The following is a 17,473-nucleotide window of genomic DNA, read 5'->3' as shown; positions in this document are numbered from 1 at the left end:
AGGCTCAAAGCTGAAAATCTGTAAATGTGAGCTTTTTAGTAGTTACATTGGCTGAAAGAGGACAAGTTTTCCTACATTTTAAGGTATAACTTGTTTCTGTAAGTTAAACTATATGAACGTCAGAGGAATTTGTTTGACAATTTAGTTGAATATCAGAAAAAATCATAAAAATCAAGAAGGAGCTAAATTTTTAATTTGCACAAAAACCTTAATTATTTAAAACGTATAAAAGTGAGAAATACCAGAAGTCATAGCCATCATCTCCTGAAGGAGCTGAACGTTTTGATACAAAAATTGTAGGAATCGGTGAAAGTATTCAGGACTAGTTAAAGGCCAAAAAACGGCGGAAGAACTGAAAAGTTGAATGCTTAACAGCATTCTCACAATAAATATATATGTGAGATTACAATGGTTTGTGCTCGCCGAAGGCAAGCACACCCCAATTATAACTTTAGTTGTTTCCACTTCTGTTGTCGAAGCAAACGGGGGTAACGTTACAGTTTATTAACCAAACTATATCGTGATTCAACTCAGCTTCAGTTAGCTAGATATCTTGTTGAAAAATAAAATGAGAATAACCTGACAAAGATCTGGAAAAAAACGCATTGTGAATTGTAGATTTATATGACAACACTGGTTATTTGTTAGAATGAAACACAGTCAGGAACATGAAAGCGCGTTAGTCCCATTGCCAATAAACTAGGCTAAATCATCACACATTCTACCTATGCTCTTGCGTTAGCAAGCGAAACTAGTTTGCATGCCTACAGTCTAGGTGTTTTCGCTATCTAGCTGTTCTTGCATTCCTTGCAAACAGCGTGAATAAAAAGCAGATAAGCTACAGTCTAGCTAACATTGATTCGACGGGCATGGCCGATGTTTGTCTATATCGTAGCATAGAAGATCCCTGTGCAGTTTGACCCTCAATTACACATTTGCTCGAACCATTTCACCAAGGACGGTTTTAAAAACCTGTAAAGCAGGATTTGCTATGAAGCTGTTGCTGAAAAGAGGTCAGTTCCGACCTTATGTTCATCACAACCGCAAGCTGTAGTATGATTTTGTTGGTTGAGTTCGAAGACATGCGGCCTCAAGTCCGACAACACGACTACGAAGTCGATCATCGAACTCAGACCTCGGGTGTCCTGGTGCCAGGTGCACATATGGACACCCTTATGCTTGAACATAGTGTTCGTTATGGACAAGCCGTGTTTAGCACAGAAGTCCAACAACAGAACACCACTCGGGTTCAGATCGGGGGGGCCGTTCCTCCCAATCACGCCCCTCCAGGTCTCACTGTCATTGCCCACATGAGCATTGAAGTCCCCCAGGAGGACGAGGGAATCCCCGGGAGGAGCGCTTTCCAGCACCCCCTCCAGAGACTCCAAAAAGGGTGGGTACTCTGAGCTGCCGTTTGGTGCATAAGCACAAACGACAGTGAGGACCCGTCCCCCCACCCGAAGGCGGAGGGAGGCTACCCTCTCATCCACCGGGGTGAACCCCAATGTACAGGCACCGAACCGAGGGGAAACAAGTATTCCCACCCCAGCTCGACGCCTCTCACCAAGGGCAACTCCAGAGTGGAAGAGAGTCCAGCCCCTCTCAAGGAGACTGGTTCCGGAGCCTGTGCTGTGCGTCGAGGCGAGGCCGACTATATCTAGCCGGAAACTCTCTACCTCGCGCACCAGCTCAGGCTCCTTTCCCGCCAGCGAGGTGACATTCCACGTCCCTAAAGCTAGCTTCTGCAGCCGAGGATCGGACCGCCAAGGCCCCCGCCTTCGGCCGCCGCCCGTCTCACACTGCACCCGACCCCCATGACCCCTCCTGCAGATGGTGAGCCCACTGGAAGAGAGTCCCACGTTGTCTCTTCGGGCTGTGCCCGACCGGGCCCCATGGGAAAAGGCCCGGCCACCAGGCGCTCGCCATCGAGCCCCACCCCCGGGCCTGGCTCCAGGGGGGGGCCCCGGTGACCCGCTTCCGGGCAGGGGCAACTGAGAATCATTGTTGTGTTTCTTCATGGTTGGTTTTTTGAGCCACGCTTTGTTTGGTCTTTCACCTGGAACCTGTTTGCCTTGGGAGACCCTACCAGGGGCATAAAGCCCCCGACAACATAGCTTCCAGGATCACTAGGACACGCAAACCCCTCCACCGCGGTAAGGTGGTGACTCAAGGAGGGGCGTATTAGATTTGAGCATTTATTGTTACATGACATGGACATGTAGATTTACTTTGGCGGAGTGGATGATCTAAGGGAAGCACTCAATAGAGATATAGTCCCCCTGTTGGATAGACATAGCATGGGGGACAGCATGGGGGAGAAGGGGACGGTGGAGGGTGGCAGCAGCACTGATCATACAACGACCGGTGTGAGTGTGTGCATATCCGCGCGTCTTAGACGCCTTATCGGACGTGGCCCAATGGATATGCGCTGCTAACATGGGTGTGGTAGTGGGTGGAGTAAGGAAGATGGAGTAAGACGCCTTACGTCCCCGATCACTGACTGACACGCTGCCCGATTGCCCTGCCAGAACTAGCTGTGCTTATTTATGCGATTACTCAATAAACACGTCTACATGATTCTTTTTTATTAATCGTTGTATGCTCCACGGACGAAACTTTCACCATCATCCTTCTGCAACAAAGTGTCGCCGTGTCTTCTTGTATCGGCCCTACTGCTGTATGTTTGAATCCTACTAAGAAAGCCGAGTAAATACACTCAATGGTATGGCTATAATTTCAGCTGTTAAAACGATAATATTCTTGTTATGACTCGCTAGCCTACTTCTTCTCCTGTTTAACAGTTCAACTTTTAGCTTCTCCCTCATTGTAGGCTATTTTCGCTCTTAGCTTTGTTAGATCATGCAGTTCAGCTTCCACACTGCCTCTTTTGTGTGACTCACACATTTTTGAAATTCATTTCAGCTTTCAGCTTGCGGGTATTTTCTAATTTCTGTATTTTCAGCAATAAAAAAAAAAAATTCTAAAAAAAAAAAAACGTTCAGTTCCTTCAGGAGATGTGTGCTATGTGTTTTGGTATTTCTCTCTATTATACTTTTTAAAAAGTTAAGGTTTTTGTGCAAATTATTCTCCCTTTAAAAGTAATGGTAAATCCTTTCATATCATTAAAAAAGCTTCCTCCTCTTTCAAACTTAACTACTTCAGCATACTTTCAGTCCTCCTCTTTCAAACTTAACTACTTCAGCATACTTTCAGAAAGAGACACCATTCAACCTTTTAAATGTTCACAAGACATTCAGCTTATAACTTTCTACAAAATTCTTACTATTTTCAGCTTTTTTAGCATGGTCAGCTAGCCTCATTCAGGTTTTCCGCATTCTCACTGCTGTTTTGCAGGAACAGGCTTTTCTAGTTATTATTGTTTATTTTCACGCCCCTAAGGCTCAGTCAAAATTTGGACTACATAGACAACGTCGATGTCAAAAGGTTTGTCTTGGTCGCGATTGCATTGGTTCTATTGGGATTTATGTACCGTTGCACGGTTTAGGTTTTAATTAAGTTTTTGTGGCAAAAGTGAAGCTAACGGTGGCTAACTTGCTAGCCACAGTCACTGACGCTACTGACGTCAAATATCGCGTAACTACCTCTAGCAGAACATTAGTTTAGCAGCTCGTTAACTTCTGGGAGATAGCTAGGCTAACTGCTTTACTGCAAGGGAGCTGCAGAAACGCCACAAGCAAATAGGACAGGGTGATAACTATTTACTAATTTTACTTTGTGATATGAAAAACAATATAAGCTGATATAAGGAAGTAGTTATATCTACTTTCGGAAACAGTAGTCTACTATTTCACTGAAGCATCGGCATCATGACATTAGCCTCTGTTGTCCGGGCAACACATACTACAGCGGTCTATGATGCATCTGATTTCAATCGTTAAAATAAACATTCCTCACAATTACATTTTCGTTGTAGGATTTATTATGACATTAGATTATAAGTAAACGATTTGTTGGTGAAATTATCATTACCTGTGGTTTCAAACCAGTGTAGCTCACTGCAACGCTGTAGTAGCCTAGTCTAGTACAGTAGCTAAAAAAAAACCATCTCCACAGCTGTTTACAGTACAGTAGCCTACGTAGGAAGTCAAACGGCACATGTTCGGCACTACCATTACTTAAATCAAAAGTCTTTCAATAGGTGAAACTATCTGACTAGTGACTACTAACCTGAACTTCATTGCCACAGCCTAAACTTCAATCTGTTCATGAAAATAATTAATTTCAGCCTAGAACGTACAACAAAAGTAACGTTAAATCGAATTCAACCAACACAATTGCTACCAAGACAGTCTACTGTAGTAGTAGTTGTAGCCTACAATTTACCAGGGCAGCTTCTCCACACAGCAGGGCTATATCGCATTTTGCCTTTTTACTGACAATGATCGCTACCACTGACATTTTTATGAATGAGTGATTTCCCCCCAAATAAATGTCAAGCTTATTTACGTTTTTGGGGGCATATTTTCAGTTAGCAGATGGTACTATTTGAATCACGATTCCTTCTGAGATAGCTGCTGGTAACGTTGTTGTTAAAATAAGCTTCAAAGGGGGTTCTTTATTATTGAATGAATGCAATATGAGTAGGCTAAATGCCTGAAAATATTACGAGAAGGGAAAAACGTACAATGACGTTTAAGTCATAGAGATTCAGTCAATTCTCTGCCAAATGTATTCTTTTTGATTCAACTATGAGGTTGCTGAACACCATTCCCTGTTGCGGGGGAAATGAGTAACTATTTCATTATGCTCTTCACTCTTAGTATTTTGAGTTGTAAATGAGCAGAAAAAAATATGCTTTTAAATCTTTGTAATCTTTATAAATAATAAGTAGGCTATGCATTTTTATATAAAATATACAGAAATGTAATTGAAATACGGACCCCTGCAACCAACGCAAGTAAGCAAGCACACCCTACAATTTCCCCAGACATTGTAACCGCTCTAGTTTAAAATTATATCAAATCAATCTGTTGAAAACAGTGTTGTGTAAACACAATAGATTTATTTGCACGTTTTTTATTTCAAGTCTCCACCTTCGATGTTTCAGTGAGTGCTATTGGCCGTGTTGCGTTTTTGCTCCACATCTTCACTCGTTGAAAACCAACCAATCAGCCCGCAGCTCGTCTATATATTCATGAGCATACCATAAAAGGTATAAAACAGCACCCGGGCCATTTTCAGCCCAACCAATGTTTCATACCCTATTCGGAGACCTTAAGGAACAGTGTAAAATACCCCCCCAAAACAGTCAATGACCCCTTTAAGTATTGAAAGTACAAGTAAATGCTGTTTATAAAAAGCAAAGGGTCAGAATTTTGAGAATGGTGAAGTTTATTCTTTTAAGTGCTGTGGCCACCATGACCAAGGACAAGGGGTTGTGTCGAAAATATTTATGTTTATTCTGATTATGATAACTAAACATTAACGTTGCGGCTCATGGGATTAATCTTAATTTACCTCAATGTAATTCCTGAGGTTGGTTGTGGAGTTTTTGAATGCCATTCAGTAGCTTTGGGTAAGTATAAGTAGCCTGGCTCTGCCCTCCTACGTACTTCCACTCAATTTTCATTTAGCTTCTGTACTAGTTTTGGGATTTTGGTATATTAGTCGGTTTTTGTAAACCACATTTTTGTTGGTTCAATCAGTGAACAGAGGGAGTGGCTGAGAACGATGACGTTGCTGTTGTGCGCTAGTTTAAGTTGTAGTTCAGTAATGGCGGCAGAGAAAGAAGCGAGCGATGCCATTCAGTACGTTGTGGCAACGCTGCCGAATATTCAGAAGTTAAAGCCAGAGCAAGAACAATCTTTGCTTTGCTGGTGGCCATGATGTTGTGGCCCTAACCCTCCCCACGAGGTCGGGAAAAGTTTGATGTTGCAGCTCGCTCCGTTAGTAGTGTAGGAGTTGGCTAAGGCGAACGCTAGCGATTGGTTATGGCAGATCCAGAGTGGCTCTGGGCAAATCCAATAGTTTTAAACTTCAACAGAGTACCCGCCCTCAAGGAAGTTAACGCTTGTCAATGGAGCGATCCCAGACCCTCTGTACAAATGAAATGTACGAAAGTCTGGTTAGGTCCAGGCTAAAGCATAACGGTGCGTTCACTCTGCAGCGGAGCGGGCAGAGCGGGGCGTTGGCTTCCAATTCATTCAAACCAGGCCTTGACGCTCGCGTAGGGCATTGTGGGAAGGCGAGCGGAGCGTTGACGCTCGCATAGGGCATTGTGGGAAGGCGAACGGAGCGTTGAAAGTTGGATTTTCTCAACCTTATGTACATGAGGACCGTGAAAACGCTAGCGTTGGCCAATCGGATTGGTTTCTTGTTTCTTGTAACGTAGCAACCGTTGGTCATGGTAAACATTTTCTAGGTTTCAAGATGTAGGAGAAACTTATCTCATATATGTGTCTACACACCCAGTCTTGTTTTATATGCCTCTGTACGATTAAAGAGACATTAACAAAAAATATATACCTGGCGCAGGGTTGCCGAGGTTGTCGGTGTCCCTGGTGTGTTAAATTCAGTCTTGTCACTTTAGCTAGCTACGTAACCTAGCTAACTTTCTTCTGTGCTAGCTGCATACAGTACTAGCCTAGCTACAGTAGTCTAGTTTACCCCGCACACAATTGACATTCAACGTTGAAATGCTGGTTGGCAGTCACTCGCTAGCCATACAATAAATGTGTAGTGGCCATAACCTAGCGAATGTTACTGGAAAAATTAAAAGTAAATAGCAATATATGATTTGGCTAGCCATATAGGCTACTTGAGAAAATAAGCTTTCCAACCATGTACAATTCATTGAAGTTATTTCTTAACTTGCTGAGACAATTTTCTATAAAAGATTGTAACAGACCATGATTTAAGGTTTTGTTTACTCGGCAAAGGTTGTATAAAATCATTTAAAAAAAAATAATATACATTTTTGGGCAATATTTGTGGCATGTTATGAAAATGTACTGGTTACAGAAGCAAAATATAAAAAAATATCCAAATTGACAAACTGAACAAAAAACTGGGTTATTGCCTAAAGTTGGCCTACCTGGCCTTAAGAAATCAACAAGTGCTGTTCCACTTGTAATGGGTATATAAAGTATGGTATTGCCTAGCTATAATCAAAATGTTTGCAGAAGGATCTTTGTGACTTAATCCTATTATAGTCAGACAATGTCTCATAAGGGTGCTTTGGCCACTGAAGGGAAAACTTTAACTCTAACTTAGCAGAGTGGATTTCTATTGCTATGGGTATTTGCCTACTGATAAAGTGGAACGGAATTGATTGTGAAGCAATGGAAAGAACGCTGGACTAGTAGACCAGTCACGCACTAATATTTTGATTGCAATTTTTTTTTTTAAGTGGGGGGACGTGACCCCCCCAAGTTATACTGTGGCGACGCCCATGATTGGCACTACAAGACTAAACATGCGGACAAATACAAGAACTTGACTGATGCAGAGTGGGCGCGGGACGCTGATGGTTTGCTAGTTAAAGGTCACATGACATGAAAACTTCACTTTAGAAGGTTATTTAACATTACTATGAGTGTAAATTTCGAGCCCTGGGTATTCTTCTACGCCTTTTGAGAAAATGAAAGCTCAAAAGCTCGGTCTGAAAATCTCTGAAAAAGGTTACCTCCCCTCTCTCTGCTTTGCCCGCCCAGATAATCTGGCCTGCCCATGAGAAACTGAGCTGCGATCGTACAAGTGTTTTTATCCTTGAGAGACATCATGGCTTGCAGACAAACAAAGCATTACATTTGCTCAGTTTGGATGTACAAAGAAAAACAAAAGTATTTTTACTAGGGCTGTGAAAAATAACGCGTTAACGCGTTATGATTAAATTACAGGATTAATTCGTTATTTTTGTTTAACGCATTTAACGTAATATTACCACAATTCCACCCAATCTGCAACTTCTGGATGATAAGTTCGTGTTCCAAAAAACTAAGATGGAACATCCAATAAAACCAAAGTGATATGCACACTCTGATATTTTTCGCTGGGTTCCAGACAAGTGGGTGCCCCTTCGTTCTTTTGGTGAGCAGTTTCACGAGCCCTTCTTACCCGGCGTCATGGAGCCTAGCAGCTAAATACTTATTTAGCATTAGCGTTGCTACTGTATCCCTGCCTGTGTTTGAGCTGTTGCGCTGTTATACTCGGCAAGTATCGTGTTGTGGTGTCGGAGGACTGATCGAAAAGTGCATCATACATTTAAGTCATTTAGCTAAGACTTGCATGTACAGTACGTAATGTCACATTAAATAATGTATTTAAACTCAAGCTTATATGGTGCGTCGCAGGGGCGATTCTAGAATCAGACCTTTAGGGGTGCTCAGCCCCCAATGAGAATGTGACATGAATACAGTGCCTTGCAAAAGTGCTAAACGTAAACCCCCTTGCTAATATAAATCTCTAATTTCACTGGATAACAATTAATACATGTATGTATTATTATGCAAAATATTGAATGAAAAAACTAAGGATGTCCCTTTCTGCATGAACTACCAGCATCAAATGATAATAAACTATATATTTAAGAAAATATTAAAAAAATATTAGGAGTGCTTGAGCACACACAAAATCAAAGACGCACACTAACGACAAAAATTCGGAAAATCGGTAATATGTGATTAATCATGAATAATCCACAGAAACCTGTGATTAATTTGATTAAAATGTTAATCATTTCACAGCCCTAATTTTTACAGTTCCTTCATCTAAGCCTCTGAAGACCCAGTGTCTTAATTTTCATAAAAAATTCAACTTCCCAAAGTTTTGTATGTCTGCGCCAAACATTTCAGCCACGACTGTTTCCTCAACTTGAGCCAATACAAAGCTGGCCTTGCTAAAACTAAATTCTGGATCAGTACTGACTATCCTTGGTCCAGCTCCAAACCTCAGACAAGTAAGTTAACGAACGCTACATCATTTTGTTGCTTTACTGTATATGGTTACCTAGCTTGCTAATGTAAAGGTAGATAGCATCAAGTATATGTGTGAATACACATGCTGTAACGCAAGTTTTGTACACTTCTTTGTTATTTGGATAACCGTTCTGCTGTTGGTGTGATGGCGCGTGCAATATCCTCCTTTCCCCTCATTGAAATGACTATGAGTGTGCACCTCTGCAAACCAGGGTGATCAAATGAGAATGGGCAATTTCTAGGCATCTTACAGCAATGGTGTTACGAGCCATTAGGATACATCCATTGTAAACATTAGCGCATGGTGCCGCCCCTCTCCTCCTCATTAGCATTTAAACTAGTGCTGTCAAACGATTAAAATATTTAATCGCGATTAATCGCATTAATGTCATAGTTAACTCGTGATTAATCACAATTAATCGCACATTTTTATCTATTCTAAATGTCCCTGATTTCTTTTTGTCCCAATCTTTTTTCAAATTTTAATGCTCTTATCAACATAGAAAAGTGGTTCGGATTGCTTTGTGCAATTTTTTTTAAAATTGAAAACAACATTGCAATCGCCTGGCTTTGACGAGGGGGCAGAGAATTCGCATCAGCTGTGTGCTTGGCCATCAAGTGGTATTTCAGACTGGACGTGCTGCGATGATAGCTCAGTTTACAACGACAAAACACACAGATCACTGGTCTTGTCAATAGAACCATTTGGCAACTTTTTAAAAGCAAACTTTCCATTCAGAATCTTATTGGCATCCATTTCGGCATCTCGCGCTCGTCATCCACTCAAAACGTTAGTCTTTAGCCAGCTCGCAAGCCAAACGAGTGTTTGGCGTGCCTGTTGTTTTGTTTCCGGTCTAGCTAGATCCGGTGTGGTGTTGTAGTTTTTCTAACGTCGGTAGTTGTTGCAACAGCTTGTGAAAAAAACTACAAAGTTTGCTAGGCCAAAAAGAGCGTTAATCGCGCGATAAAATAATTGACGCCGTTAATTTGGGTTTGCGTTAACGCCGTTAATAACGCGTTAAACTGACAGCACTAATTTAAACCTACATACACAGAAATAGTGCGTCTTGAGGAACGCTCTTTGTGGGACTGCTCGTAGTGGCTGTAATTGTGCACCAAGGCTGAATTTCGGGAAAGAGACTTAAGATACAGTATTAGGGGACAACTAATGGCCATATAAAAGCATCCAAAAACAGCATATAATTTGACCTTTAAGCTGCAGACCCTGATGATCACCTGTCAGCTGTACTTCGCACATCTACCTCAGACATTCAACTAGACTTCAATGCACGTGTTCAAGCCCAGGACAGACTTTGGATTTGTCTCAGGAAGACTGAACTGAACTGGAAAACATCAAAAGCACTTGTTGCTTTTGTATAAAATTATTCAATTGCTGGTCTTTAACATACATCATATGTATTTTTGTTAAGGTTTAAAAGTATGTAAAAAATTTAATTTAATATTTTCATAGCCTTATTGTCACATGTACTATTACCAGTAGCAACTGAAAACCATATAATTTACTGTTCAGTAATCAAATTAATATTAAGCAGAATTAAGTTCAGAATTAATTTCAGCCTATTGGTTCGGCCTGCCACAACAGTCCTAATTTCTCATGTGGCCCTCCGGGAAAATTAATTGCCCATCCTTGCCCTACAATATGTACAACCGTGCCAATTTTGTTGACATCGTATGGTCAGTGGGCCTACAAGTTTGCTCCAAACAAAGTCTGAGAACGTGGAAGAGGCGTATTTCTAGAACAGTCTAGGTCTGATACGATAAAGATTTAAAAAATATATTAATTGAAAGAAAACACTTTTTCTACAAATGAAATTAACCAAAGAAAGGAAACTGTGCTACAGTCCAGTTTGCTATGGTACCGTATATTTGCTTCACACTTTGATACTTGAGCAGTGGCTGAGCTTTCATCATGTTTAGATATTGTAATTTCAGCCAAATTAACGTATCTAGGGTTTACAATATGGAGTGAGTAATGGTTGTTTTGTATTCATTACCCTCTTCATTACTGATAGGATAAATAAAGTGCACAATTAACTGGAGAAAAATTGAATGGACTTTTAAACTAATGGCTTTTCTGACTCACACAAGTGTCTTCAAATATGACTTATATAGTTTAGCAAGCTGTCTCTCTTGGCTGAAAGAGAGACAGCTTCTAGTTATCAGTTAACTAGAATTCAAAATAACAAGAAGCCTCGAACATCTCTACATTTTGCTAATGATAATCTGTTCAAACTAATGAAGAAACCAACACTTCAAAACACAAGGACTCCTCAGGAGACAGCAGAAGAAGCCTCACGTCTCACTGTGGCATTACGTAAGATGTTTATTGTTCTTCCCCGTCATAGGCACAGAGCTCTGCCGTATCCCACTCTCACCCACCCCCTCACTTTTGCTCCTTGATTGGTTAATGAGGTCCATAGCTCTGTGCTGGGCAATGGAGGTGATTGGCTCTCTTCATACTCTGCCATTAGAGCCTGGTTGTAGGTATGTGTCACCCCTCGTCACGGTAAATAACACGTACATGATTTTACCCACAGGACACTAAATGTCCTGGACAGCAAAGCAACCTACACTAAACGTATTCATATAAACATTCTCATTGGCACTTGATTGCAAATCAATGTGTCGCTGGTTAGAAATACAGTATGCATATGTTTTTAACTCATGCTATGATTTTAGGCAAAGCTTTAGTGAGGCAGTTACAGAAATACAGATGTTCCTTGAACCTTGCTACAAGGCATGTAATCTGATCAGTTTGAGCCTGTTCAGTTGGCCGGTTGATGTACGTTAGAGTATACAGAACACACACTCACACGTGCATGCACACACACACGCATACACAGTCCTAACAGCACTTTACTCCCATCCTTTATACATCACACAGCAAGACCTTAAATCCTACTTGGTGATTGCTTGCTGCCTGATCCCTGAAGACCTACAAATCAAACAGTTCCAGCTAATAAAAAGATATGAGAACAAGAATCTGAGAGAAAAGTACTTGAACCAGAGATGTCAAGAAGTCACATAAACCCTTTGTGATTTCAATTCCTCAGAAGCCAGAAATAATACCTACTGCTGTTTGGATTCTGTCCTCTTTCATCTGGCTTGAGTAGTCAGACTGTCACCTCTGCCAACATCTCACAGACATATTTTGGAGGAGGGCACTACAATGTATTCACTTTCACACACGCAGGACCAGTAGCTCTCTCTCTCTCTATCTCTCACTCCCCTGCTTTCATGTTTAGATTAGACTCTTTCAAGCCTATTTCTTTCCTCTTCTGTTCCCATCATTCCCATGCTCCCATCCCTCTCTCCTCTCTTTCTCTCCTGAGCCCAGACATTGTTCCACTCTTACATTCCCCCTCTTCTGCCAGCCCATGGCGCTACTCTCCAGATGGCACTACCATGGCCACAGACGCTCTACTTCAAAGGCCAGGGGGCCTGAGAGGAGAAGCAGAGCACAACATCCCTGTCACTGTGGCAGTGAGTGATCTAACACTGATACACACACATGGACTCACATAAACCAGAACCACAAATGGATAGCAGACATACATGTGAGATAGCTACAAACACTAAGGGAAACACATAAAGAAGATCCACACATAAAGCAGACCCACAAATGCAATGCAGACACACACAGGTAGATACGCCCACAGACACACACACACACACACACAAAACATACCCACAAATGCATATTCACACTTAAAGTAGCTACACACATTTATAGACGTACACACACAACAACTGCGCGTTACGGCTGCAACGCAACCAGGTTTAGTTGGCATTTCAGACGAGGGGATCTGCAAGGCAGCTGTATTGTTCACGAGATACAAATTTGTGTAGGCTATTTGGGGTGTCATACAAGTAGTGTTGCTCAATTTCTAGGATTAATTTCTCGTCGTCCATTATGTAAAATCCTTCGATTTCTGGCCTTTAGCCACAAAAGTAGTTGAGTGAAATACGATGGGGAGTCTGCACACAGTCTTTTAATGCACTTAGTGTTTTAATGTACACATAGTTTTTATTTTAAAGTGACCGGGGGCATAGCCTGGTCCTAACCAGACTCTTGTACATTTCATTTGTACAGAGAGTGTGGCCTCGCTCCATTGAAAAGCGTTGACTTCCTTGTAGGCGGGTACTCTGTTGAAGTTTAAAACTATTGGATCTGTCTGAGCCACTCTGATCTGCCATAACCAATTGCTGGCATTCGGCTTAGCCAATTCCTGGACAGAGTTTCTGAGGAGTAAGTTTCACAGGTTCACACCCGTTACATTCACCCCTCTGAAATTCACTCCGGCGGTTAGCTGATGCTAACCTTGTGAATCCGGGTCACGGCACCAATGTGACGGGTATGAAACAGCTGTAGCCACGTTCCGTCACAACAAGGCCGTTCGCCACTCACTGGGCTCGAACGCACGACCTCCGACTTGCCAAGCGTGACCATTACCAACTACGCCAAAGAAAAGCTAGCTATTCGTTGACATGGATGGCCTGTTACATACCTGAGGAGTGAGTTTCACAGGTTCACACCCGTTACACATTAACAATGTGTACCCGTCACATAATGTGCGGCGTGCCACATATCAATACAGATTATTGTCAATTCAGATGTTCTATTCAATTCCATTGTAGAGTATCATTTTAAGTGGTTAGGGTGGGGAAGTGTGGATGGAAATCTCTACGTGGATTGTTTCCAAAAGGTCTGACAATGAGAATGAGTCTCAATTCAAGGGTTTGGAACACTGTGTTTCATATGCTCTAAAACAATGTACCACATACAGAAACACACCCGTCAACCTTCATATGCGCTGGGACACACATGCACATAAACCCAAAAGAAAGAAAAGCCATCACCCATACATTCCATATAGAACAGAGAGAAATGGAGAAAGAGAAAAGAAAAGAGAGAATGAGAACGAGAGAGTGAAACCCCATCTCAAGGGATAAACCCACTGCCAGACAAAACATGGAAAACTGCATTCCAAATACGCTTCCAACAACAAGCTCTTTCTACGTCCAAGAACAAACATCTCCTCTCTCATCAGTCTGTTTCCACTGTGTTCAGGGACGCGTATCACCAGCTCCAACACAACTTTAAATGCCTTTATTAGTCAACATTTTGACTAGTCCCCTCCACCAGTCATAACCATCTCTGTCTTGCATAAGTGAGTTTCGAGCTGCTTTAATCATGTTCTTTTTACTTCTACTGTGAGCTAAACACAGTCTGCTGTCAAACTGTAGCATGAAACAAACATTGTGTTAGCGGGCATCTGTGACAGTGTGGATGGACAGAAGGAACTGGGAACACACAGTGGGGACTGACAATTAAGGCCTCAGACTTGGCCCGCAAGCAGTACATCACTCTGTAATGTGACCCAGCAATGTGACAATCATTGGCAATAGAAAAGCACCCAGATGCCAACGGCTCAGACGTAGGCCTGTGACCTCTGCAGGTGAGAGGGAGCAGGGCTGGGCTATCCCTTTTTTTTATCATCCAATTCTGTATACTATTAGAGTTCCCCCTAATTTTCTGTTTTTGTCCCTCTATTTTTGTTTGACCCTGCATTCTTTCACCGTTACCTCTACCACATCTCGTTGTTTATCGTGATATATTTCACTTTATTTATCGCTTTCCTCTCTCACAAACTTTTCATTCCTCGCAGCTACCAGCTAGAGTATTAGGTTTCTTGGGAGAAATGTAATACTGGCAGAGACAGTGGCAACTGGGTGTACATTTTAGGGGATGCTTTATGAGGTTGAACAAAAATCTGCTCATAGCTGCCCTTCAGCAGACATATTTCAGAGACTATTCAGCTTATTGTGAATTTGTATTTTGTATTTTTATTGAATTACAACATATCTACACTTCAACAAAGAACTGCTTACAGCTAACAAACTACTACATGGGGTGTGCCAAATTATGAAATTATTGTTGATTTTGTTGTTATTATTATTATCTTGGCTCCACATAAGTGTTTTGTGCTCTAACATAAATAACTCAATTATGTACAATCGGACAATACAGAATGGGAGAGCAAAACAATGTGCTGTATTTTGTTGGCAACATGGTCACATTCCATGACTAGTCAGCACCTGTGAGACACTTGAAATGTCTCACAGGTGCCTTAAAGTACTTCTAAGTTCATATGTTAACATATTAATTGTGACATCTGTGTGGAAAACTAGATTAATTATATTTTCTGCCATGGATAGTGCCGTTTGGAAGCAGAAAATGTACTGTATGCAATGACACAGAGTACTATGTACTGTATAACAAAGGTCCCTCTGAAGGCTACCCAAATATAAAGGTACTGGTAGAACTGGTAGATTTTGTTTAAATGTTTTCTTTCAACACAAAGAGGTGATGAGAGGGGCTGTGAGGGTTTTAAAAGTAAAAACCAACTATTCTACTTGCAGCATGCTTTTGGACTTGCTGGCTTTGAGCATCCATGATTTGTAATACTTTCACAACAACGTTTCAGTCCTGCAACACATTCTTATTGGATAAAACAAGTTAATTCTGCAGTGTCAAAATGATACAAAATTGTGTTGCAGCGTAGGCTACATCATGAAACATGACACACCACTAGTGATTAAAACACTTGTGTTTATCCACACTGCAGCCTCATGTAGTATCACATGGGTTTTACCAATCAACCGGTGGAATGGCTAACTTTGATGCCCATCATTAATTTACATAGGGCTTCTTGCATCACTGCACTGATGAGTATTTTTACAGAATATGTTTATACTCCTACAGTCCTCTGGCTTTTGAACAGACAGGTGCTACATAAAATTAAGTATGAAGATAAATATTTGTCTTGTGAGCATGGTAAATCTCTCCAGCCAGCCACTTGACCATTACCACACCTCTGAACAAGCTTTGGTGGCACTTTTTTTTTTTAAGAGAGTGACAGGAAAGGTAGGGGAGAGAGAGTAGGGATGACATGCAGTAAATGCCCCGTGCCAGAATCAAACCCGGGCCGCTATGGTAAGGCCTTAGCCTAGGTGATACGTGGTCAACCTGTTCTTATTACATTGATTATTATCATTACATATCATTGAGCATCTGCTAATCAGGTCTGCATCCCTGGCCTACTTGAATAGGTATCCACATATTTATTTACAATTATGATGTACATTGGTCATCAAACAGCTGTTTTCAATGTCTTTCTCTCTCTCACGCACACACACACACTCACTCACAATCTCTCTCTCTCTCACACAAACACACACACATTAGGTTTGGTATTGAACTGGATTTACCTTGGCACTGAAATCCTTGTTTACCAAAACCCCTGTGAAAAGAAATAAGGGAACAGTCAGGGACTGCACAACAGTAGCTTCTCTATTCCATTGACCAAAGATGTTAGCTTGTTCCAATATTTCCTAATAAAACCATCTTGGCACTTTTCATTGACATGAAGAATCAACGTCAATAGTGCATCAGATAACCCTTGTCCAAATGAGGACATATTTTAACTGTCAGCCCAATGACTTCGGTTCTGAAAGGTGCGCAAGACCTAATTATTTAAGTGAATGTAAAGTACCCTAAGATATTGGTCAGTTTCTGTAGCAAATTAGGAAAGAGGCTAGCCTATCTTTAAAAAATATATATTATATATATATATAATACAATAGATGATTTATTTAATCTAAAAAAAAAATTGACAAATGTTTCTTCCTGTCTACTTACAACCAAACATATTCTGGTAGTTTTCACAGTGATGAAAAATAACAAATCTGTAACAATACAAAACTTTTTCAAGACTTCTCTTGGTAAATTAGTCAACCTGTTGTAAATTGAAAGGAAAGCGACAGTAGGCCTACGCCGTTGACTGGTGACATTAAATGTGAAGGTTTGTATCTTCCATTTATAGGCTGCTATCCACAATAAGCATGGTTTTACAAACTACTAAATTGGCATAGGCTACGAAACAAGACTAAATGAAGATGTAAAAAAGTGGATATTCTGAGCATTGCCCAGTACAGTACCATGAAGCATTTCAACTTTACCTCTGCTTCTGATGTCTACTTGATTTGCTTACCATATAAAATCTGTGCAATGACTGCAGAATGTCGGTTGCTTAAAAAAACGGGCAGTAAATTTGTGGTTCTTCACTTCATGAACGTTTTTCTGCCGCAGAGCACCTTTGCGGGCGAAACGGTTTCCAACTGCAGCAGAATCGTTGTAATGCAAAAGATCAGCCATGGCAACAACAAAAAAGTGCACGCTCCTTTTGCATGTATTTCTGACAATTCCAATGCACACGTCGTGAGTTCCACCGTTATGATAACTGCAAGCCCACAGACGCAGGAGAACCACTCAAGCCTCTGGACCGCGGGCTTCCCTTTGCTGGCGCAACTGTTGAGCGCTTCTTTTTCATTTTCAAGTGACGTCAATACAATACATCTAAAGAGCTGAAAAAAAGGTGAGAAAAGCTGGACCGTGGGTATTTGTAGAGGTCAATTACGCCATCATGTGGATGAATTCAGTAATCGCGCATTTG

The 17,473-nt window shown here is 41.3% G+C and overlaps 1 protein-coding gene across 2 annotated transcripts in view; it reads right to left on the bottom strand.

The window, feature by feature from the left end:
* Positions 1-17,220, bottom strand: part of prkcab (protein kinase C, alpha, b) — a 360,544-nt gene extending 343,324 nt beyond the window's left edge. For both annotated transcript variants that reach the window (XM_084677572.1, XM_084677573.1), the window contains exons 1-2: positions 17,012-17,220; positions 16,230-16,261 (exon numbers count right to left, since the gene is read on the bottom strand). In XM_084677572.1, the coding sequence (XP_084533698.1) occupies positions 16,230-16,261; positions 17,012-17,175 (196 nt within the window). In that variant the 5' untranslated portion in view covers positions 17,176-17,220. The remainder of the gene's footprint in view (positions 1-16,229; positions 16,262-17,011) is intronic.
* Between the last annotated feature and the right edge of the window lie 253 nt (positions 17,221-17,473).

This window comes from Hypomesus nipponensis, chromosome 17, assembly GCF_054491055.1.
Source record: "Hypomesus nipponensis isolate SF chromosome 17, ASM5449105v1, whole genome shotgun sequence".
Classification (NCBI taxonomy): domain Eukaryota; kingdom Metazoa; phylum Chordata; class Actinopteri; order Osmeriformes; family Osmeridae; genus Hypomesus; species Hypomesus nipponensis.
Note: the sequence above shows the minus strand (reverse complement) of the source record. Positions and strands in the feature narration are given on the sequence as shown.